The 25,453-nt window shown below is 41.0% G+C and overlaps 1 protein-coding gene across 7 annotated transcripts in view; it reads right to left on the bottom strand.

The window, feature by feature from the left end:
• The window catches only part of bcorl1 (BCL6 corepressor-like 1), an 89,851-nt gene that overhangs the window by 44,992 nt on the left and 19,406 nt on the right, over positions 1 to 25,453 (bottom strand). For all 7 annotated transcript variants that reach the window (XR_009655211.1, XM_060927533.1, XM_060927531.1 and 4 more), the window contains one exon: positions 20,649 to 21,101. Coding sequence is in view for 6 of the 7 variants with exons in the window: in XM_060927533.1 (XP_060783516.1) it covers positions 20,649 to 21,101 (453 nt within the window). In the remaining variant the exon portion in view is untranslated. The remainder of the gene's footprint in view (positions 1 to 20,648; positions 21,102 to 25,453) is intronic.

The raw sequence follows: 25,453 nt of genomic DNA, 5'->3' as shown, positions 1-25,453 counted from the left end.
ACTGCTCGCTTCAGGTCCTTCCACAACATTTCCATTGGATTAAGGTCAGGACTTTGACTTGGCCATTCCAAAACATTTATTTTATTCTTCTTTAACCATTCTTTGGTAGAACGACTTGTGTGCTTAGGGTCATTGTCTTGCTGCATGACCCACCTTCTCTTGAGATTCAGTTCATGGACAGATGTCCTGACATTTTCCTTTAGAATTTGCTGGTATAATTCAGAATTCATTGTTCCATCAATGATGGTAAGCCATCCTGGCCCAGATGCTGCAAAACAGGCCCAAACCATGATACTACCACCACCATGTTTCACAGATGGGATAAGGTTCTTATGCTGGAATGCAGTGTTTTCCTTTCTCCAAACATAATGCTTCTCATTTAAAGCAAAAAGTTCTATTTTGGTCTCATCCGTCCACAAAATATTTTTCTAATAGACTTCTGGCTTGTCCACATGATCTTTAGGAAACTGCAGACGAGCAGCAATGTTCTTTTTGGAGAGCAGTGGCTTTCTCCTTGCAACCCTGCCATGCACACCATTGTTGTTCAGTGTTCTCCTGATGATGGACTCATGAACATTAACATTAGCCAATGTGAGAGAGGCCTTCAGTTGCTTAGAAGTTACCCTGGGGTCCTTTGTGACCTCGCCGACTATTACACGCCTTGTTCTTGGAGTGATCTTTGTTGGTCGACCACTCCTGGGGAGGGTAACAATGGTCTTGAATTTCCTCCATTTGTACACAATCTGTCTGACTGTGGATTCGTGGAGTCCAAGCTCTTTAGAGATGGTTTTGTAACCTTTTCCAGCCTGATGAGCATCAACAACGCTCTTTCTGAAGTCCTCAGAAATCTCCTTTGTTTGTGCCATGATACACTTCAACAAACGTGTGTTGTGAAGATCAGACTTTGATAGATCCCTGTTCTTTAAATAAAACCCACTCACACCTGATTGTCATCCCATTAATTGAAAATACCTGACTCTAATTTCACCTTCAAATTAACTGCTAATCCTAGAGGTTCACATACTTTTGCCACTCACAGATATGTAATATTGGATCATTTTCCTCAATAAATAAATGACCAAGTATAATATTGTTGTTTCATTTGTTTAACTGGGCTCTCTTTATCTACTTTTAGGACTTGTGTGAAAATCTGATGATGTTTTAGGTCATATTTATGCAGAAATATAGAAAATTCTAAAGGGTTCACAAACTTTCAAGCACCACTGTAGGCTTGCCATCCTTCCACTTGCAAGTGGTGAGTGACTTGCGCATGCCCGATATGCACTGGGATCACACACACAGCGGCTCAGTCCCGAATCACTGCTCGTGCACTTCACTCGCGCGCTCTGTGAGCTGCACAGGGCCGGAGTGCGCACCCTCCAGAGGGCACTCGCTGTTCAGGGCGGAGTGATTTGGAGCGCAGGATGCCTGTGCGGAGCCGAGCCGCTGAGGAGGAAGTGCTGAGCAGCACTACACATTTCAACTTAGGTGCCGTCTAATTAGTCATATGATTAGCATATCCATGTATTGGCGTTGCTGTGTGCACGTGAATCGTGTATTGGCGTTGCTGTGTGCTATCGTTTTAAAAACGTTAATCTGATGGTCCGCTGATACGGTCTAATGTAAACCCCACCTAAGAGGCTCCTCTGTCCTCCACTCGTTACCTGTATTAATGGCACCTGTTTGAACTCGTTATCAGTATAAAAGACACCTGTCCACAACCTCAAACAGTCACACTCCAAACTCCACTATGGCCAGGACCAAAGAGCTGTCAAAGGACACCAGAAACAAAATTGCAGACCTGCACCAGGCTGGGAAGACTGAATCTGCAATAGGTAAGCAGCTTGGTGTGAAGAAATCAACTGTGGGAGCAATTATTAGAAAATGGAAGACATACAAGACCACTGATGAGCTCCCTCGATCTGGGACTCCACGCAAGATCTCACCCCGTGGGGTCAAAATGATCACAAGAACGGTGAGCAAAAATCCCAGAACCACACGGGGGGACCTAGCGAATGACCTGCAGAGAGCTGGGACCAAAGTAACAAAGGCTACCATCAGTAACACACTACGTCGCCAGGGACTCAAATCCTGCAGTGCCAGACGTGTCCCCCCTGCTTAAGCCAGTACATGTCCAGGCCCGTCTGAAGTTTGCTAGAGAGCATTTGGATGATCCAGAAGAGGATTGGGAGAATGTCATATGGTCAGATGAAACCAAAATAGAACTTTTTGGTAAAAACTCAACTTGTCATGTTTGGAGAAGAAAGAATGCCGAGTTGCATCCAAAGAACACCATACCTACTGTGAAGCATGGGGGTGGAAACATCATGCTTTGGGGCTGTTTTTCTGCAAAGGGACCAGGACGACTGATCCGTGTAAAGGAAAGAATGAATGGGGCCATGTATCGTGAGATTTTGAGTGAAAACTTCCTTCCATCAGCAAGGGCATTGAAGATGAAACATGGCTGGGTCTTTCAGCATGACAATGATCCCCAAACACACCGCCCGGGCAACGAAGGAGTGGCTTCATAAGAAACATTTCAAGGTCCTGGAGTGGCCTAGCCAGTCTCCAGATCTCAACCCCATAGAAAATCTTTGGAGGGGGTTGAAAGTCCGTGTTGCCCAGCGACAGCCCCAAAACATCACTGCTCTAGAGGAGATCTGCATGGAGGAATGGGCCAAAATACCAGCAACAGTGTGTGAAAACCTTGTGAAGACTTACAGAAAACGTTTGACCTCTGTCATTGCCAACAAAGGGTATATAACAAAGTATTAAGATGAACTTTTGTTATTGACCAAATATTTATTTTCCACCATAATTTGCAAATAAATTCTTTAAAAATATCAGACAATGTGATTTTCTGGATTTTTTTTCCCCTCATTTTGTCTCTCATAGTTGAGGTATACCTATGATGAAAATTACAGGCCTCTCATCTTTTTAAGTGGGAGAACTTGCACAACTGGTGACTGACTAAATACTTTTTTCCCCACTGTGTGTGTGTGTGTGTGTGTGTGTGTGTGTGTGTGTGTGTATATATATATATATATATATATATATATATTAGTGCTGTCAAGCGATTAAAATATTTAATCGCGATTAATGTCGCGACTGTCATAGTTAACTCGCGATTAATCGCACATTTTTGTCACATAAAAAAAACATTGTAATTTTCTTATCAGCATAAAAAAGTGAATGGGCTTGCTTTGTACCAATGTTTTTTTTTTTTAATTGCAAAACATAACACGTCTTGACACAGCCACTACAAAGTGAAACCTAAGCCGAGCACCGGCGCGGGGCTAGCAAGAGAACCATGAGTGAAGTGATCTACTGCTTGAGTGTCTACAACTCTAATCAGAGAGATCGATTACACAGTGACGGTAGCCTTGACATGCTTGATTATAATATAAAGTACACTATTATATTAACTTTAAGTTGTTCGTTGATAAATATTGCATTGAATCTGATCTTTACTGTTTCAGCTCACTTAACACATTTTGTACTTTTACACTTTCTGCCTGTTGATGCGTCGCGCTGTCCAATCAGAGGCGGCCAAATTTGCATATTACAGGAAGAATTTCTGGGATAGCATTGAGTTTACAGTTCAGAGGGATCTGGCTTCTTTAGACGCTGTCTTCTTAAAACTGAATAAATATTTAAAAAGAGCCAAATTAGCCAGTCTTTTGAACGGCTCTTTTCAAAGAACGGATCACAAAGATGCGGATCCGATCAAAGAGCCATAAATCCCATCTCTACTATCGCGCCCTGCCCGCGCTGGTTCTTTGGGGAAGGAGGGCAGAGGACTCTGGCTGTGCGGGGTGGGGCGTGGCGTGGCATTACAGTCTAGCTGCTATCGGTTTTCTAAGCAAAGTCTCTGTTCCAAGTTCCTGGCAGCACTATTTTATATATATATATATATATATATATATATATATATATATATATACATACACACACACACGTGCATCTTAAAAAATTAGAATACCATGAAAAAGTTCCTTTTTTTCATAATTTAATTCAAAAAGGTAAACTTTCATATATTCTATATTCATTACATGTAAAGTGAAATATTTAAAGCCTTTTTTGTTTTAATTTTGATGATTATGGCTTATAGCTCATGAAAATCAGAAATCCAGTATCTCAAATTATTAGAATATTCCTTAAGATCAATCAAAAAAAGGATTTACAATACAGAAATGTCCAACTTCTGAAAAGTATATTAATTTATACACTCAATACTTGGTTGGGGCTCCTTTACCATGAATTACTGTATCAATGTGGTGTGGCATGGAGGTGATCAGTCTGTGGCACTGCTGAGGTGTTACTGAAGCCCAGGTTGCTTTGATAGTGGCCTTCAGCGTATCTGTATTTTTGGGTTGGGTGTTTCTCATCTTCCTCTTGACAATACCCCATAGATTCTCTATGGGGTTCAGGTCAGGCAAGTTGGCTGGCCAATCAAACACAGTAATATCATGGTCAGCAAACTATTTGGTAGTAGTTTTGGCACTGTGGGTAGGTTTAAGTCCTGCTGGAAAAGGAAATCAGCATCTCCAAAAAGCTCGTCAGCAGATGGAAGCATGAAGTGCTCTAAAATCTCCTGGTAGATGGCGGTGTTGACTTTGGACTTGATAAAATACAGTGGACCAACACCAGCAGATGACATGGCACCCCAAATCATCACAGACTGTGGAAACTTCACACTGGGCTTCAAACACCTTGGATTCTGTGCCTCTCCACTCTTCCTCCAGACTCTAGAACCATGATTTCCAAATTAAATCCAACATGTACTTTCATCTGAAAAGAGGACTTTGGACCACTGAGCAACAGTCCATTTCTTTCTCTCCTTAGCCCAGATAAGACACTTCTGACATTGTCTCTGGCTCAGGAGTAGCTTGATATTAGGAATGCGAAAGTTGTATCCCCTTTCTTGAAGATGTCTGTTCATGATGGGTCTTGATACACTGACACCAGCCTCAGTCCACTCCTTGTGAAGCCCTCCCAAGTTCTTGAATCAACTTTTCTTGACAATCCTCTCAAGACTGCGGCCATCCCTGTTGCTTGTGCACCTTTTCCAGCCACCCTTTTCAGCAATGACCTTTTGTGGCTTACCCTCCTTGTGGAGGGCATCAGTGATCATCTTCTGGACAACAGTCAAGTCAGCAGTCTTCCCCATGATTGTGGTTGTGTGTACTGAACTAGACCGAGAGATACACTGTGTTCATACTGTTTTACTCAAACTCAAAATGAAATATTCTAATATTTTGAGATTTTTTTTTATGTTTTTGTACTGTATGCCATACTGATTAAAATTAAAACAGAAAAATGCTTGAAACATTTTAGTTTATGTGTAATGAGTCTATAATATATAACTTTCACTTTCTTAAATAACTGATGGAAAATATTGAACTTTTTCAAGATGCACTAGTGTGTGTGTATATATATATATATATATATATATATATATATATATATATATATATATATATATATATATATATATATAAAATTGTATTTACCAGCTGGGAGGTCCGTATCGTGAAATACCATGACCCTCTGGGCCAAGGTCAGTATTCAAGGTCGAGGTCACGGTATTTCACCATACGGACCGACCTTAAGCTGGTAAATAATATATTTTTTTCTTTACCAAATTCTAACAGAAAACGAGAGCGCCCGAAAGGGAAAACCGAGCCGAGCCGCCATTTTGAATACTCATTCATGGTTGTAATGCAAATGGCTTCTTCCTCAGTATACAAGTGCACTTCCATGGCAGGAAAAAAACTACATTTTGCCGCCTATGTAGTCCCCTGTTTATACAAAATTGAGTCATTCAGGATTCATCATGCTCCCTCATGCCTGTGTTACCTTCTGGCTCTCTCCTTTTAGTTATGCTGTCATAGTTAGTTGCCGGAGTCCCTGCTTGTACTCGGTGCAATATGTATACTGCTCCTACTTATTCAGGTGACATTGGGCATACCTAACAACCTGTGTTTTCTTTCCCTCCCCCCCACCCCAAATCTGTCCCTCTGAGTTACATGGAGTCAACAGGAAATCTTTTGGTGGAGAGGGTGGAGACCTCGACTGGCTATCGTAGCCTGCAGGGAATCAGCCGTCAGACATTCTGTCGCATGTCCCAGACCCGGTGAAATGTAACTGAATTGTCTTGGCCAGCCCTAAGGGTCCCATCTGCATCTCATCATTGCTGAGGAGTGTGCTCCCAGCACCCAATCAAGCATCCAGCCAGAGCAGGTCATGATATTTTTTACCATATTAACATGCCATTGTTGTGTGTTATGCCTGATGTAAAGACTCTCGTCTCTGCGAGTCTACCACACAGATTTAATACTTGTCATTTTTAGGGCATACCTAACAACCTGTGTTTTCTTTCTCTCTCTCTCTCTCCCCCCCCCCCATCTGTCCCTCTGAGTTACATGTTGATCCTGGGATTGAGATGCTGGCCTCTTCTGCCCCTCGGACCTGCTTGATCCATCCTGGTGCCCTGTGTCTGGTCGGAGTTTTATCACACCGCTCCTGTGAAGGACGGCCCCATGAGGACAGTTGAGAGTTATACCTGTTAAAACTGCTAATATTATAGTCAGGCTGTCTGTTGTTGCCCAAATGAGGATGGGTTCCCTTTGGAGTCTGGTTCCTCTCAAGGTTTCTTCCTCATGTCGTCTGAGGGAGTTTTTCCTTGCCACCGTCGCCACAGGCTTGCTCATTGGGGATAGATTAGAGATAAAATTAGCTCATGTTTTAAGTCGTTCAAATTCTGTAAAGCTGCTTTGCGACAATGTTTATTGTTAAAAGCGCTATACAAATAAACTTGATTTGATTCAGCCATGTTTTTGCTTGGTGTTAGCAAATTACAGGTTTTAGCTTTCTCCTGAAATGTTTTCTTTTATTTCTTCTTTCTCAGGGTAGTAAAACTCGCTTTCACTGTGAACACTGTCATTATCACTATCCATGATGTAAAATTAATGCTATTCTCCTGAGAAATCCTGGCAAAAATTTATAAGATTTTTGATATTATAAATAAATCTTATAAAAAAAATATATATAAATGTTGACAAAAAATGCTACTGTTTGTTGTTATGAACAAGCGAGTCTCCAGAGGTCCGTAACCGGGGTCCGTACCGTAGGATACGGACCTGCTTGCCAGCCAATCAGAGCACAGGATTTGGACCACGAAAAAAATACAAAAAATAATAATAAATAAAATTGTGTCCTTTTCGATGAAACTGACAAAATAGGGGGAAAAAATCCTGACTTTTCCACCGTATGTATGGGTACCATGTCTTTTGCAATAAACATCACGATAGCATCTGTGATTGCCTTCCACCGCGCCCCAATCTGATCATCAGGCACACAGCTCGAAAATGTATTCAGGACAGTTGCTTGCTTTACTGTGGATGATGCTCTCGTGCTGCGGCTGTGTTCATTCCGCTGGGAGCAGCACTTCTCCCGCTCCGCTGCAGGCTTCTGTTTAAGGGACTGGAATAAATTCATCGTGCTGCTTCCTTTGGAAGCAACCGTTTTCAAACACACCTTACAACGAGGACTTGTTTGGTCTGCGTCCGACGCCGCAAAACTGAACCAATTCCAGATCACGGAGGAAGTTACTCCTTTCTTGGGCACAAGTTGCAGCTTTCCCTCAGTCGCTGCCACGTTGTTTGTGTGTGTCTATGGCAAGTGCACGGGAGGAGGGCTATAGTGCCAGTGCCCGATACGTTCTGCACATGCGCAGAGGGGAGCGTCGGTGGCGGAAGTTAAAACTGAGAGAAAACCGATTTTCACAAAAACACATCGTCCTTAACTGTAAATTCGAATTAATCGATAAAATCGATTTATCGCCCAGCTCTACCAGAAGTAATTGAAAAACTTCTAAAAATAATAAATTTTTCTCTTAGGACTGGCTATGTACCCAAGTCCTTTAAACTAGCAGTTATCAAACCCCTGATTAAAAAAACTGACCTCAACCCCTGTCAGCTGTCCAATTATCAGCCAATATCAAACCTCCCCTTTATCTCCAAGATCCTAGAAAAAGCTGTGGCACAGCAGTTATGCTCATATTTACATAGGAATGACATCCATGAAATGTATTAGTCAGGATTTAGACCTCATCAGAGCACAGTTAAAGTAGTAAACGACCTACCGTTGGCATCTGATCAGGGCTGTCTCTCCCTGCTTGTAATTGCTTGACCTTAGTGCAGCATTTGATACCATTGATCATTCCATTCTCCTGGATAGACTAGAAAATGTTGTGGGAGTTAAGGGAATGGCCCTCTCCTGGCTCAGCTCTTATTTAACTGATCACTATCAGTATGTTGATGTAAATGGTGATTTTTCTAGACATACTGAGGTAAGGTTTGGTTTTCTAGACGGTCCTGTCTGAGGCCCACTGCTTTTTTCTTTATATAACGTTACCTCCGGGTGATATTATTCGTAAGCATGATTAGTTTCCACTGTTATGCTGATGACACACAGTTGTATGTTTCTGCAAAACCAGATGAGAGACACCAACTTGACAGAATTGAGGAATGTGTAAAGGACAATAGAAACTGGATGCTTATTAACTTCCTTCTGATTAATTCTGACAAGACAGAAGTACTTGTACTAGAACCACATGCAGCTAGAAGTAGGTTTTCTGATTACACAATAACTCTGGATGGCCTTTCTGTTTCTTCACATGCAGCAGTAAAAGACCTCGGGTGATTATTGATTCCAGTCTTTCATTCGAAACTTATATCGATAACATTACCTGGATAGCTTTCTTTCATCTCAGAAATATTGCTAAGATAAGAAATATAATGTCACTACATGACGCAAAAAAAATAGTTCATGCTTTTGTTACCTCTAGGTTGGATTATTGTAATACCTTACTGTCTGGATGTTCCAATAAGTGCATAAACAAGCTCCAGTTAGTTCAAAATGCAGCAGCAAGAGTCCTTACTAGAACGAGAAAATATGACCACATTACCCCTGTCTTATCCACACTGCATTGGCTCCCAATCAAATTTCACACTGATTATAAAATATTACTATTAACCTTTAAAGCACTGAATGGTCTCACGCCACAGTACCCGAGTGAACGTCTGTTCCTTTACGACCCGCCACGCCTACTTAGATCAAAAGGTGCAGGCTATCTGCTGGTACCTTGTATAGTGAAGGCTACATCAGGGGGTAGAGCCTTTTCTTACAAAGCCCCACAGTTATGGAACAGCCTTCCAAGTACTGTTTGGGACTCAGACACAGTCTCAGCATTTAAGTCTAGGTTGAAAACATCTGTTTAGTCAAGCCTTTTGTTAATAGTTTTATTTGGTAAAGTAGTAGATCTGGAGGGTCCTCAGGCATAGAGTGTTTGGTAAACTGGGATGTATGGATGCTGTCAGCCCCCCACTCGCTCGGGTTTGACGACGGTGTAGTGGCTGGCTGCTTTATGTCCCAGGGCGCCCTCATGCCTGTGTTACCTTCTGGCTCTTCCCCATTAAGTTATGCTGTCATAGTTAGTTTTGCCGGAGTCCCTGCTTGCATTCAGCGCAAAATGTATACTGTTCTTACTCATCAGGTGACATTTGGGCATGCCTAACAACCTGTGTTCCTTCCCTCCCCCAGATGGCTCTGGACACTTACAGTAATGCTTTTATGTCTGAGGACTACAGTTAACTTGCTAACTCTAGGACTGCAGTTGTCATGAACAGTTTTGCACTCAAGTTTCCATCAATGAACAGTTTATAACTTCAACAAAACAGACTTCATGTTAAAACTGTAATGAATTTCCTGGTTTTACAGTTATAATTTGTGATGATATAGGACACTGTAATAGAAGCAAGTTGTTTACAAAATCACGTTGTCTGTTATCACCCAAATGAGGATGGGTTCCCTTTTGAGTCTGGTTCCTCTCGAGGTTTCTTCCTCATGTTGTCTGAGGGACTTTTTCCTTGCCACCATCACCACAGGCTTGCTCAGTGGGGATAGATTAGGGATAAAATTAGCTCATGTTTTCTGTAAAATTTCTGTAAAGCTGCTTTGCAACAATGTCTATTATTAAAAGCACTAAAAAAATAAACTTGACTTTTCTGTTAGGGTAAGAATGGTACCCTAAATATGATAGAAACCTGTGATACAGATAGAAAACTTGATACGGTAGTACATCCACATTTAAAACAGCAGTTAATAAGCATTGTTCAAGCATTTAATATTTCCAATGTTTTTCAGAAACTACTCGAAATATGACTCACAGACAAATACAAGTTGCCATGATGCTAACAACATAGTTTAATGCAAAGAATTTCTGTACTTTAGAGAAGTTTTTTGTTGTAAACTGCACTGCCATTTCCATCAAATGTATTTTTTTTTATCTAAATGGCGAGCAATTCCAGCGTTATGGACGTGACACTTGAACTCAAAATGGCAACAAATGACCCAGTGCATGTTTTATTGTCTCCCAGTATTTAAACAGGTGTTGCATATTTTAAGGCTGTACCATACTGGAGAAGTGATAGAACAAGAACAATTCTCATAGTACATCTAGGGCATGCCAGAAAATGCCAGTAAAAGATGCGTTATGGACGTGACAGAAAAAGTATCACTTTTCTTGGGTGACTGTACATTTTTATCAAACTCTGTGAAATCGTAAACCTAATGTCGAAATGGAGATATCCATTTGATAGAGGGGTCCAAGGTGAATATTAAAAAATCTTTGTTTAAAATATTTTGTATTTCATGCAGAGTTTCGGAAGGAAAAGTCAGCGTTATGGATGTGACGAAATTCCGTTATGGATGTGACGCGTCTGAAATAGACATGGCATATGTTTAGAAAATCAGCAATTTAACCACCATAACCCTTTGAAAAAAACTCTAAATATCAGCTAAAACTATCAAAGTTCTTAAATAATATTTAGGATGGCTATTGTTTTGCTGTTTTGTGGATTTTAGCATACATTTCTGTGGCTTGTGGCAATAATATAGAATTGTACATCATCAAAGTTGATTTTAGCTTGGGGTTTACATTATAAGAAAGAAAGACTGACAGTGACATATTAGGTTGGTTACAAATTGGTTCAACTTATTCACATCTGTAAAATACAGGCCTAGGTGATATCTCTGGGAGTGGTTTTGATGTATTACATGTTGCTTTATTTTTGCATGGTGAGGTTGACATTTACATGGAATTGCCCTGAAGTTAATTTTCATGCCACAGTGTGCAGTCCAGTTAATTAAATAAGTTGCCAACTATTTATTATTATGGATTTTTATTAATTTTGTCAGTTGCAGCCCTACTTTACATGCAAGGTACATGTAATAGTCACCAGTCCTAGCTTCAGATCAAAGCTGCTGGTTGTGCATTTGGTATGATCTAATTTGAGGTTATCTGCATTTTTGTTTATACTGAGCTTGGGGAACAGGCACACTCTCAATATGGTGGAACCTGAATGACGCCTCAAGGCAGACAGTTGGTTTAGCCTTTTTGTCTGATGGCTGGGTCTGGCTCAGAATAGTCACTGATTGACTAGTCCTAAGACTGAAAAAAAAAAAAAAAGCATATAAACCCTGTTACAAGATATGACAACAGCACCTTCCCAAGCAGAATGGATACCATCCAAACAGACCTCAAAATATTCCAATACTGCAATAATTACAAATTTTCGTATATAATGAACTAAGTTCGTGTCCCCTGCCTTGAATGACAATGAGTCAGAGTCTTCAAAAAATAAACATTACTGTGTCACATCCATGCACATTGGCGCTCAGAGCCATTAGAACTAATGTGACCTGCCCCGGATTAGAGCATGATCACAGAGTACGCTTAATAAGGACTCTCTAAACACACAGACTTGGCAAAGTATACAAGCTGTATCTAGTGTCGCACGTTACAAAGCCTTGGATATACAACCCTGATTCCAAAAAAGTTGGGACAAAATACAAATTGTAAATAAAAACAATGCAATAATTTACAAATCTCAAAAACTGATATTGTATTCACAATAGAACATAGACAACATATCAAATGTCGAAAGTGAGACATTTTGAAATTTCATGCCAAATATTGGCTCATTTGAAATTTCATGACAGCAACACATCTCAAAAAAGTTGGGACAGGGGCAATAAGAGGCTGGAAAAGTTAAAGGTACAAAAAAGAAACAGCTGGAGGACCAAATTTCAACTCATTAGGTCAATTGGCAATAGGTCATTAACATGACTGGGTATAAAAAGAGCATCTTGGAGTGGCAGCAGCTCTCAGAAGTAAAGATAGGAAGAGGATCACCAATCCCCCTAATTCTGAGCCGACAAATAGTGGAGCAATATCAGAAAGGAGTTCGACAGTGTAAAATTGCAAAGAGTTTGAACATATCATCATCTACAGTGCATATCATCATCAAAAGATTCAGAGAATCTGGAAGAATCTCTGTGCGTAAGGGTCAAGGCCGGAAAACCATACTGGGTGCCCGTGATCTTCGGGCCCTTAGACGGCACTGCATTACATACAGGCATGCTTCTGTATTGGAAATCACAAAATGGGCTCAGGAATATTTCCAGAGAACATTATTTGTGAACACAATTCATCATGCCATCTGCCATTGCCAGCTAAAACTCTATTAGTTCAAAGAAGAAGCTGTATCTAAACATGATCCAGAAGCACAGACATCTTCTCAGGGCCAAGGCTCATTTAAAATGGACTGTGGCAAAGTGGAAAACTGTTCTGTGGTCAGACGAATCAAAATTTGAAGTTCTTTATGGAAATCAGGGACGCCGTGTCATTCGTACTAAAGAGGAGAAGGACGACCCAAGTTATCAGCACTCAGTTCAGAAGCCTGCATCTCTGATGGTATGGGGTTGCATTAGTGCGTGTGGCATGGGCAACTTACACATCTGGAAAGACGACACCAATGCTGAAAGGTATATCCAGGTTCTAGAGCAACATATGTTCCCATCCAGACAACGTCTCTTTCAGGGAAGACCTTGCATTTTCCAACATGACAATGCCAAACCACATACCGCATCAGTTACAGCATCATGGCTGCGTAGAAGAAGGGTCCGGGTACTGAACTGGCCAGCCTGCAGTCCAGATCTTTCACCCATAGAAAACATTTGGCGCATCATAAAACGGAAGATACGACAAAAAAGACCCAAGACAGTTGAGCAACTAGAATCCTACATTAGACAAGAATGGGTTAACATTCCTATCCCTAAACTTGAGCAACTTGTCTCCTCAGTCCCCAGACGTTTACAGACTGTTGTAAAGAGAAAAGGGGATGTCTCACAGTGGTAAACATGGCCTTGTCCCAACTTTTTTGAGATGTGTTGTCATGAAATTTAAAATCACCTAATTTTTCTCTTTAAATGATACATTTTCTCAGTTTAAACATTTGATATGTCATTCTATTCTGAATAAAATATGGAATTTTTAAACTTCCACATCATTGCATTCCGTTTTTATTTACAATTTGTACTTTGTCCCAACTTTTTTGGAATCGGGGTTGTACGTATTGACTTTGTTTTGTGTATTTGGACTCTGCCTTTCATCTTTGCCTCCACCATTCTGTTTGTGCCTCGCTTGACCAATGCTGGTTTCATGATCCTGCCTTTGTCTTGCGTTTTTGAACTGTTTACCTGCCTGTTTGTAAATAAATACTTCCTGCAATTACATCCATCATTCACACGATTTTTTCCCACTATTTTATGACAAGTTTATTTTTATAGCGCTTTTAACAACAGACATTGTCGCAAAGCAGCTTTACAGAATTTTAGTGACTTTAAACATGAGCTAATTTTATCCCTAGTCATTCCCCAATGAGCAAGCTTGTGGCGACAGTGGCAAGGAAAATCTCTCTCAGACGACATGACAGACGACATGAAGAAACCTTGAGAGGAACCAGACTCAAAAGGGAACCCATCCTCATTTGGGTGATAACAGATAGCGTGATAACATTAAAGCCGCAAGCGGCCTCGACGGGCCCTCGCGCCAGCGGCCAAGGGGGGCGGGGGCATGCGTCCCCGCGAAATACCTTCCACAGCTTCTTTGGCAAGAGACATTACTCCCACAATGGTGACAAAGCACAGAATTGGACACAGAGTACACGGTGCGCTGAGACGTTGTCATGGACAGAACATTTTATGCCATGGCTTCCCAACCAAATTAATGTATTTACCTCATCAGTCACCAAGCTATAGCTACATAGGATTGTCTTCTGTTAGACATCTATTAGTCTGTATGTAACGCTACAACACTTGCTCCCGACTGCCTACCCATTCCCCACAAGTCATGTGTGTTTAAGGCAACCAAAACAACATACTCCTGGTGCCTCATGATTGTAAACACCTCTCCTGCAACTGCTACAGTGCAATGAGTGCCCCCAGTGGTCCACAAGTCATGTGTGTTTAAGGCAACCAAAACAACATACTCCTGGTGCCTCATGATTGTAAACACCTCTCCTGCAACTGCTACAGCGCAATGAGCGCCCCCAGTGGTGAAAGTTCACCAAATTTGGTATACATGTCAAGGGACCTATGAAGAGTTGTTTTGTAAAGTTTGATCAAGTTTGACCAATCAGAAGCCGAGATATAAATTGTTGCCTGAAAACAGCGCCCCCAGTGGCAAAAGTTCACAAAATTTGGCACATATGTCAGGTGACCTGTTCAGAGTGTGCGTATCAAGTTTGATCAAGATTGAGAAAATAGAAGATGAGATATTGATTTTTGAAGAATAAATTTTTTGGTTTCTCCCATGTCAGTAGGTGGCACTATGCTACAACACTTGCTCCCGACTGCCTACCCATTCCCCACAAGTCATGTGTGTTTAAGGCAACCAAAACAACATACTCCTGGTGCCTCATGATTGTAAACACCTCTCCTGCAACTGCTACAGTGCAATGAGCGCCCCCACTGGTCCACAAGTCATGTGTGTTTAAGGCAACCAAAACAACATACTCCTGGTGCCTCATGATTGTAAACACCTCTCCTGCAACTGCTACAGTGCAATGAGCGCCCCCAGTGGTCCACAAGTCATGTGTGTTTAAGGCAACCAAAACAACATACTCCTGGTGCCTCATGATTGTAAACACCTCTCCTGCAACTGCTACAGCGCAATGAGCGCCCCCAGTGGTGAAAGTTCACCAAATTTGGTATACATGTCAAGGGACCTATGAAGAGTTGTTTTGTAAAGTTTGATCAAGTTTGACCAATCAGAAGCCGAGATATAAATTGTTGCCTGAAAACAGCGCCCCCAGTGGCAAAAGTTCACAAAATTTGGCACATATGTCAGGTGACCTGTTAAGAGTGTGCGTATCAAGTTTGATCAAGATTGAGTAAATAGAAGATGAGATATTGATTTTTGAAGAATAAATTTTTTGGTTTCTCCCATGTCAGTAGGTGGCGCTATGCTACAACACTTGCTCCCGACTGCCTACCCATTCCCCACAAGTCATGTGTGTTTAAGGCAACCAAAACAACATACTCCTGGTGCCTCATGATTGTAAACACCTCTCCTGCAACTGCTACAGCGCAATGAGCGCCCCCAGTGGTGAAAGTTCACCAAATTTGGTATACATATCAAGGCACCTATGAAGAGTTGTTTTGTAAAGTTTGATCAAGTTTGACCAATCAGAAGCCGAGATATAAATTGTTGCCTGAAAACAGCGCCCCCAGTGGCAAAAGTTCACAAAATTTGGCACATATGTCAGGTGACCTGTTAAGAGTGTGCGTATCAAGTTTGATCAAGATTGAGTAAATAGAAGATGAGATATTGATTTTTGAAGAATAAATTTTTTGGTTTCTCCCATGTCAGTAGGTGGCGCTATGCTGCACATGAGCGAATATGAGTTGGAAAAATAAGTGTCTACAACAGCAACGTACTATCACAAGGTAGTGGTGTGAAGGAGAAGCATTATGGAATTATTTACCAAAAACCTGTTTTGGAGCAATTGCGTTGGCCAAAAACAGCGCCCCCCATGGACGAAAATTCCCAAAATGAGGTGTACATGACATGGGAGGTAGTAAGAGGGTGGCCGTGAAGTTTGACCAAATTTGAGGAAAGATTGGATTTTTTGCCCAAAAATAGCGCCCCCAGTGGCGAAATATCACAGAAATTGGGTAACATGTCACAAGCCCAATGAGTGATCTGCGTGTGAAGTATGAGCAGTTTTGAGCAAGTAGAAGATTTGTTATGAATTTTTAAGCATGTAAAATTTTGCATTGAAAATTGATTGACGTATAACTTCTGAACGCTTTATCCTACATGAAACGTATTAAGGAAATTTTGTCAGCCATGTCTCTAGATGATGTGTATCAATTCTGGTGACATTCCTATGAACGGTCTAGGAGGAGTTGCGCCGTCTTCGTGGCCATGCATTTCGCACAAAAGTGAAATTACCTCACTTCCTGTTGGGCGTGGCTAATGCATTGGCATTACATTTTTGTCCGGCTTAGTGAGATACATATGCGTACCAAATGGCATACCACTACTACAAACTACATGGCAACCAGGCACCTTAATGCAGGAGGCCAAAATCACAACGAGTTAGGGGGCGCTGTAGAGGCCCTGAGGCCCGCCTGGATCTGGGCTTCTGGTTCTCAGTAGCGGTGGCAGTCTAAGAAAAAGGAGCCAAATTTCGTGCGTTGTCGACCATGGCAAGCGCCCCAATAAGGGTCTTGTAAAGCGTTTGCTTGGCAAGTTTGACAAATCAGAAGCTGCAATATCATTTTCGCCATAACCAGCACCCCCAGGGGCGAAAGTGCACAAAATTTGGCGTAGACGTCAGGTGAGCTATGAAGAGTTAGCCTATGAAGTTTGATGACAATTGAGTAAATAGAAGATGAGATATAGATTTTTGAAGAATAAAGTTTTTGGTTTTTCCCATGTCACTAGGTGGCGCTATGCTGTACATGAGCGATTATGAGTTGGAAAAATAAGTGTCTACAACAGCAACGTACTATCACAAGGTAGTGGTGTGAAGGAAAAGCATTATGGAATTATTTACCAAAAACCCGTTTTGGAGCAATTGCGTCGGCCAAAAACAGCGCCCCCCATGGACGAAAATTCCCAAAACGTGGTATACATGACATGGGAGGTAGTAAGAGGGTGGCCGTGAAGTTTGACCAAATTTGAGGAAAGATTGGAATTTTTGCCCCAAAATAGCGCCCCCAGTGGCGAAATATCACAGAAATTGGGTAACATGCCCGAAGCCCAATGAGTGATTTGCGTGTGAAGTATGAGCCGTTTTGAGCAATCAGAAGATTTGTTATGAATTTTTAAGCATGTAAAATTTTGCATCGAAAATTGATTGACGTATAACTTCTGAACGGTTTATCCTACGTGAAACGTATTTAGTAACTTTTGTCAGCCATGTCTGTAGATGATGTGTATCAATTTTGGTGACATTCCTATGAACGGTCTAGGAGGAGTTGCGCCGTCCTCGTGGCCATGCATTTCGCACAAAAGTGAAATTACCTCACTTCCTGTTGGGCGTGGCTAATGCATTGGCATTACATTTTTGTCCGGCTTAGTGAGATACATATGCGTACCAAATGGCATGCCACGACTACAAACTACATGGCACCCAGGCACCTTAATGCGGGAGGCCAAAATCACAACGACTTAGGGGGCGCTATAGAGGCCCTGAGCCCCAGAAAAGTTTGGGCTTTTGGTTCTGAGTAGCGGTGGCAATTCTCGGAACTGGTGCCAAATTTCGTGCGTTTTCGCCCATGGCAAGCGCCCCGAAAATGGCCCAACAGCGGAGAAAAATAAAGAAGAAGACGGAAGAATAATAATAGTGAACTCTTACAAGAACAATAGGGCCTTCGCCCATAGGGCTCGGGCCCTAATTACTGACACACTGAGCCATGCACTCCTCTTCCCACCAGAGACAAACAATAAGTAATCAAATCTGCAGTCAAGTTAACAATACATGTCAATGCCATAAAACAAAGGCTTAATTAGCCTAGCTTAGGTGTCGATTACTAACAATTAGCAAGAATGGTGATCAAAGGATAGGTAAAAGGATGAAATGATGTGGCTAAACTTAACACCTAGTTAAAGTGTACTAGCGGTGTTTTTATAGATGACTTGCAGCCACATGATCAAAATGTGCATCCGCCATGATGGTGGATATACAAAGCAACTAGGGTGGCAGCTGCTGAAAGCATGGCTGTAAACAATGCTGAATTTTTCTCAGTATTACCATGATTTGAACGGTCCAGCAAAGATTCAATACAAAGAGAAGATAGATGTGTGGTTTTGACCCATATTATTTAAAAAAGTCAGACTTTTTTGAAGACGCTTCTACCAACTATCAAGTACCCACATATTGCGTTCTATCTGGTTTGGCTGCCGAAGAATCAAGTCTGACCTTGGACAAAACACAGCCCATTTTCTGAGTGGGTGCCCAGTCTGGATTGTTTCTATTGTATAATTTTGCTGGCACTCCTAGACGCGAAATGGTAGTACACATGTTAAAATAACAACGACCGAGTGACCTACAACAAGAGAACGCTCATTTTATAGCAAAATTCTAGCAACACAAAATAAAATTCTTTCATGATATTCTTGAGAAAGCTTTTGAATCTCACCTGAGATAAAATGATTACTGCAAACACAAGCTGTTTTGGTTTTAGCCTCTGTTAGATCAGCCCTGCCGATGTTGTTCAGCTGTGCTTGTCTCCTCTCCGTACTAAGCCTCAGAGTTTCCTTGCCCTTTTTCTGAATCACAGACAGAATTCTAAAAAATCAGAACGTGCCACGGTCACGAGTACTGTTGTGACCACAACCATATACAGCACAGACATGGCATAGCTAAAAGAACACTTAAAGCAGTGGAAAAACAAAAGTTGCGCACGCTTGACTTTTGTATGGAATGTTGCTTGTATAGGGGCGGCACAGTGGTGTAGTGGTTAGCGCTGTCGCCTCACAGCAAGAAGGTCCGGGTTCGAGCCCCGTGGCCGACAAGGGCCTTTCTGTGCGGAGTTTCCCCGTTCTCCCCGTGTCTGCGTAGGTTTCCTCCGGGTGCTCCGGTTTCCCCCACAGTCCAAAGACATGCAGGTTAGGTTAACTGGTGACTCTAAATTGACCGAAGGTGTGAGTGTGAATGGTTGTCTGTGTCTATGTGTCAGCCCTGTGATGACCTGGCGACTTGTCCAGGGTGTACCCCGCCTTTCGCCCGTAGTCAGCTGGGATAGGCTCCAGCTTGCCTGCAACCCTGTAGAACAGGATAAAGCGGCTAGAGATAATGAGATAAGATGCCGCTTGTATATCCACCAACATGGCCGACAGCCGGGTTTCTATTTTGCTTTGACATCACTTGCAAGTCAAGGATACTCCTGCCCAGCCCCACAAACATCATAAATGACATTGGTGATTTGCAACACATGAATGAACTAAAAATGGTGAAGATTTGGAAAAAAAAAAAAAAAAAAACAACATAGTGAGTCAGTGAGTGGACATTGACAACAATACACCAATAACCTCCGTCATTTCCATAACAGACGAAGAAATCATTGCCTCCGTTAGTGATACTTTAACTCAGTCAATGAACTGCGATAGTGACTCGGAAAGAGAAATTTGTGATAAGGAGAATGTGCCTAAAATTTTGCATATAACATGAGTGTTTGGTGTGACAAGTGGGTCCATTTCAGTGTTACAAACCTTTCAGTATAACAAACTATTTGGATGTCCCCCAAGGAGTTTATTATAGTGGGGTTGCAGTGCATGTATAAAGCCCCCATTGTGTTCAGAGCACCAGTTGGACATTCAGCAATCATAACCTGCTGCAGGTTTCACTCCACACTGGAATGTGTCTAGAGCATACAATGCATCAGACATTGGCTTCGCTAGCTTACACACACCTGCATATCATTAACACCGATGAATAACTAACCTGTGACCCTAAGATTCCCTGCAATTTCTGGTACCCAGGCTCCCGGTATAAAAGTTACTTATAACTGCTGTTGCCCCTATAGTCCTAGCTAATTTCACATGGCATAGAATAGTCTCTTATAAATCAGAGCAACTTTCAACAGGCTTCTTGAGGTTTCTTCACTGAGTGGGGCAAACCTGTTGGACAAATGAATCAGAATAGAGTGGTACACCTGTGGATGACTCTTAGCATTAGCCTTTGCTTTGCAGCTATGCCACCAAGTTGTCGCCCATTTGCTATCCTCTGAGGGACTTAATGTGAGAGCTGGGGCTCACTGTCTCTGCATAAGGCACCGAAATTTCTCAGTTCTCCAAAGTAAAACAATTAATAATGATGGAAGAATAACTAAACATCTTGCACTCAACACCTAAATAAGGTCAAGGCTGGCTATGCAAAAATACTGATGTTGCATTTATCTTTACTTCCTGCTGGAGAATTTTGAGCAGACCTGGTAAGAATAATCTCCATTTGCTGTCTCTAAATGAAAGCATTATTTCTAGAAAAATGTAGCAGCAGGTGAAAAAAGGAAAGAAAAACAAAGCATCCAATAAATCATTAAAAACTGCAGAAATTACTCGTGAAAAAGCAGTAAGAATCTCCCAGCAAATGGATTAAAAAAAACAAGAACTACTTCAGCAGATACATCCCACGTGTGCATGAAAATGAGTGCCAAAAGCCTTTTTGTGTATGCACAATGTTTATATACACAAGACCCCAGGTCTCCTAAAGCAACATATTTGTACTTACCAGTTTCTTCATTTTCTCCATCCACAAGCCTCTCATCATTCTCCCTGTTCGCTTCCTTTTCCTTATCTGTAATGTACTCCCCATTCTGGTACTTGCGGTTCCTGCATCGCTTTCTCTTTTTTGCAGAGGCCAGATCTCCTCCCTCTGCCACCTGAGCAGGTTTAATATTGTCTGTGTCTCCACCTTCAGGCAGGGGATTGAGACGAGGCCTGCCCCGAGGTCGTCTGAGAGGGAAAACAGGACTGGACAAAAGTGGAGAAGAAGGGGACTCTGACGGAGGAGGAGAAGAAGCAAAGCTCCAGTTTCGCAGCAAAGCATCATCAATGTGCCGGCGCCCTCGTTTTGGCCTTGGAGAGGACATTTGCTGTAAGTTAGATTCCTTACTGTCATGATCAGTCTTGGTGAGGGAGGCAGGGTCCACCTGCACACTTCTCACTGGGCTATTTTCAAACTCTAAAAAAACCACCACGGACAAACATTTAATAACGTCTCCCCAAGAAAAATAGCCAAAAAAAATTCAGTCTAATGAATTCAGATGAAATGATTAGCTAGGTATATGGTGAATGGAAATAAGTATTCAGACACTTTTGTTTATATATAATCACATGATAACACATTACCTGTTTTACAGTAATTCACAGGGACTTCTATGGCAGATGCTCCACATAATCCAAGACAACCAACAGAGCTAAAAGTACCTTTTTTTGCTTCCTGACTTAATTGAAATCTGACTTGAATTAAAATCTTGGGTATTGGTCTGCCTTCTTGTTTAATTTTCTTAAGTATGAGCATCAATAGAATTTTCTAAATTCAAATCCACATTAGCAGTGACTGCCATTTCATGCCAAAAAGCAGCCAAGCTTCTAACTGAAGAAGGAAGTTACAGCTAGCTAGCTAGATGTGTAAACAACAAATTTCAGAAGTGAATGCAAATAATCAAATCAAACTTTATACCAACTGTTTATATTATTCAAATATTTACAAATTACACACTATCACATGCTCCAAGCAATTCCATCTGGTGCCAATATGTGCAAGTTTGAGAGGTCAGTCATGTTCATTCCCATTTCAGTCGGTTATGAGGTTCTGCCCAGTTGAGAGATGTACTGATCATCATAAGGAGAAGCCATGTGCCCAGAGGTGGAAGATGTTGAGAATTTTTTTTTCCCTTAGCTATCCAAAACACAACAGGATGTGGTAAAATCCTGTTGTCTAATGAGAGTTAATCTTTTGGCCCATTAAAACACAATGTACGCAAACACATAATAAACACAGACACACAAGGCTTCACTGTGTGTCTATCAGTACTGTGTCGGGGGCTTTAAAGGGGATTTTCACACAGGCTGCACCATCCGCTGAAAGCAGTTTAATCCGCCAAAAAGAGTTTAATGAACAAACGGTGTAATAATGGCGTGAAGTATTAGATCATTTGATCTGCTAAATTACACCAAAATTTTCGAATAAATATATAGACACTTTGGTAAACATTTCATCGCCACATTTTAATGAAACTTAAGGGGAAACAGGACTTCCTGTATTGTCTTAATGTAAATCATCCATGTTCCAACACCTACTGTATATCCACTTCAAACTGAGGCTAAGTTCACATCACAAGCCTCATTGTTCAATTCTGATCTTTTGCTCAGATCGGATTTGCCTGCCTTATAAGTAGCCTGTATCTAACTATAAGATGAACACATCTGTCCTCCAAAACAGCAAGCACGTGCACATTAATATGTTTTTGCAAAAGTCATCTACATCACTACCAACAAAAACATCATATATGTGAGATGCTCATGACATTTAAAACCAATGAAATGGATATGCTAGTAGATATTATTCTATCCACATTCACTGGATATGAGCAATCACACACTCTGATTGGCTACTCTACTACTAGGCCATCAGCTTATATACCATGAGTAGAGAAAAACAAAATGGTGGCGCGTGTTGCTGAACCAACCGAGGACGAAATAAAAACTCTACTCGAAAACAAAACCCCCAAAAATGCAAAATAAATACATAAATAAATAAAAGCTACAAAATATGGAATAAAAGTATTTGATGGTAAGAATGTATCTTTTTTTATTTTTCAAGAATTATTATAGCATTTTTCACAAATTGCTACCATCATTTCGCCTGTTTGTTTACATTCCCAGGGGAAATTATTTTGTCGGACGTTTTGTATAAAGTTTTTATTTATCGAATTTGCAAAAAAATTTTAAATAAAAATGCTGTTTCTCAAAATCCAGTAAATGTGGGTATAATAAAACAGTTATTCCACTCAAGCTCGTCGTACATGACTTCTAGCCGACTCGATTTCATGGAATAACTTAAATGTATGCATTGCATTTTGCTCTGGAGGACGGCAAACAATTCATCAGCTTTTGCTGTTTTTGCAACTATTGTAGCTCTCCTCCATTGTTCTTTTGCCGCATTGTCGATGTCGATACTAGCTGATAAAGACAACACGGCAAAAGAACAATGGGGGACAGCACATCAGTATAGGCAAAAAGCCACACGAATTCCATTCTGACTGTTCTCATTCATCTTGCATGGACAGGAATCGGATATGTATCCGATCTAAGACTACACATGAAAGTGACTCAAATCTTATTTGAAAAGATCTGATTTCTGTGTTCACACAGCCTTGAAAACATCAGATCTGGCTTATATTAAGGCAAAAAAAATCAGATCTGAGTCACTTCAGCCTGGTAATGTGAACAAAGCCATTGACAAGTAATAAGCCTCATTTGTCAAGTTGGATACAAACGGATTTATTTGTAAATCATTTGTCGGAGCATTTACACAAGTAACTTGGCTCATGCTCCTGGGTGTGTGCAAATTCAACTAAATTGCTCAGCTTCAAATCATTCATCATGACGAGCTACCACACTTTTAGATATGGATTATTTTGTAAAGTATAAATAGCTTATGTAGGTATTTTAATTACTAACATATGAAATGACTGGGTTTCACAAAATTAATTAAAGAACTATTAAATATGAAAAAAGAAAGAAAGACAACACATCTGTAAATTAAGACAAATTAGACCAGTCATTCAATTAAGAAGAAACATCACTGTATAAAAGAGGAAAGGGCTGCAATGGTTCAGCATTTAAATTGTTTGTTTGCCACATCATTTTTAATGCAGCACTGGGCAACCTGGGCATACTGAAAATGGCACTTTATCCCAAAAAGCCTGAACCTGATCTTCCAAAATGTGGGAATTCTTCAAATAGAGAGCAAATAAAATGGTGCTCTATATGCTTTGTAAAACTGGAATGGCCTACCACACCAGCACAACTGCTATGCATGAACATCCCAAAAGAAAACATCCTAGGGCTCTTTGACCTCAAAACGACAAGACAGCAGCGCAAGTATTTATTACAGTGCGTTTATCTGATTGTTGGTTGGTATCAGTGCCTGGGAGTCATCGTTGTGTCCTTATCTGTTGCATTTTAGACAAGAACTCAACAAAGATTCCCTGGAGCAGATGCTAATGGCTGGTATAGCAACATTGTGTTCCAGCACATTTGCAAGTTGAAATAGTTTGTTGATGCACCAACGACAGAGGTTTCCATTAACGTTATGCTGCAAGTTGGTGTAAGCAACCTTACAGATAAATAATACAAGTGCAATTCCAATTATAATTGGCAATAGCCATTGAAGTAAAAATCACACTCGGCACTACCTATGGTAATTAAAGGCATGATATAGAACAACACCTTTCCTAATTAGGCCTACGCTGAATAATGGACATTTGTATTACTGATAGAAGCCTTTTAATTTTTGCCACTTAATTTTTACGTTAGAAAATTTGTACTTGTAAAAGAATTATTCTTATGAAAAAAGCTTGAATGAAAGGTTGAAAGATTAATGGTAGAACAGATGTTACTATTTATCGGGACATAAAACAAAAGATTAAATCAACTAATCAGAAAATAATCGATAGATTAACTGAAAAACAAACCATGAGATTAGTCGACTCTTCTTCTCCCTCCTCTTTCAGCTGCTCCTATTAGGGGTCGCCACACTGGATCAGCCGTTTCCATCTCATCCTGTCTTCAGCATCTTCCTCTGTCATGCCTACCACCTGCATGTCCTCTCTCACTACATCTATAAACCTCCTCTGTGACCTTCCTCTTTTCTTCTTGCCTGGCAACTCCATCTTCAGCATCTTTCTCCCAATATACTCAGCATCTCTCCTCCACACCAACTCAATCTCATCTCTCGCTTTGTCTCCAAACTGTCCAACCTGGGCTGTCCCGCTAATACTGTATACTCCTTCCTAATCATGTCCATCCTCATCATGCCCAATGCAAATCTTAGCATCTTTACCTCTGCTGCTTCCAGCTCCGCCTCCTGCCTTTTCGTCAGTGCTATAGTCTCCAACCCATATAACATGACTGGTCTCACTACCATCTTGTACAGTGGTGCTTGAAAGTTTGTGAACCCTTTAGAATTTTCTATATTTCTGCATAAATAAAACGTCATCAGATTTTCGCACAAGTCCTAAAAGTAGATAAAGAGAACCCAGCTAAACAAATGAGACAAAAATATTATACTCAGTCATTTATTTATTGAGGAAAATGATCCAATATTACATATCTGTGAGTGGCAAAAGTATGTGAACCTTTGCTTTCAGTATTTGGCATGACCCCCTTGTGCAGCAATAACTGCAACCAAACGTTTCTGGTAACTGTTGATCAGTCCTGCACACTTGCTTGGAGGAATTTTAGCCCATTCCTCTGTACAGAACAGCTTCAACACTAGGATGTTGGTGGGTTTCCTCACATGAACTG

The sequence above is a fragment of the Neoarius graeffei genome, chromosome 8, assembly GCF_027579695.1.
Source record: "Neoarius graeffei isolate fNeoGra1 chromosome 8, fNeoGra1.pri, whole genome shotgun sequence".
Taxonomy (NCBI): Eukaryota; Metazoa; Chordata; class Actinopteri; order Siluriformes; family Ariidae; genus Neoarius; species Neoarius graeffei.
The sequence above is the reverse complement of the archived record's forward strand: the minus strand, read 5'-3'. Positions and strand labels throughout refer to the sequence as shown.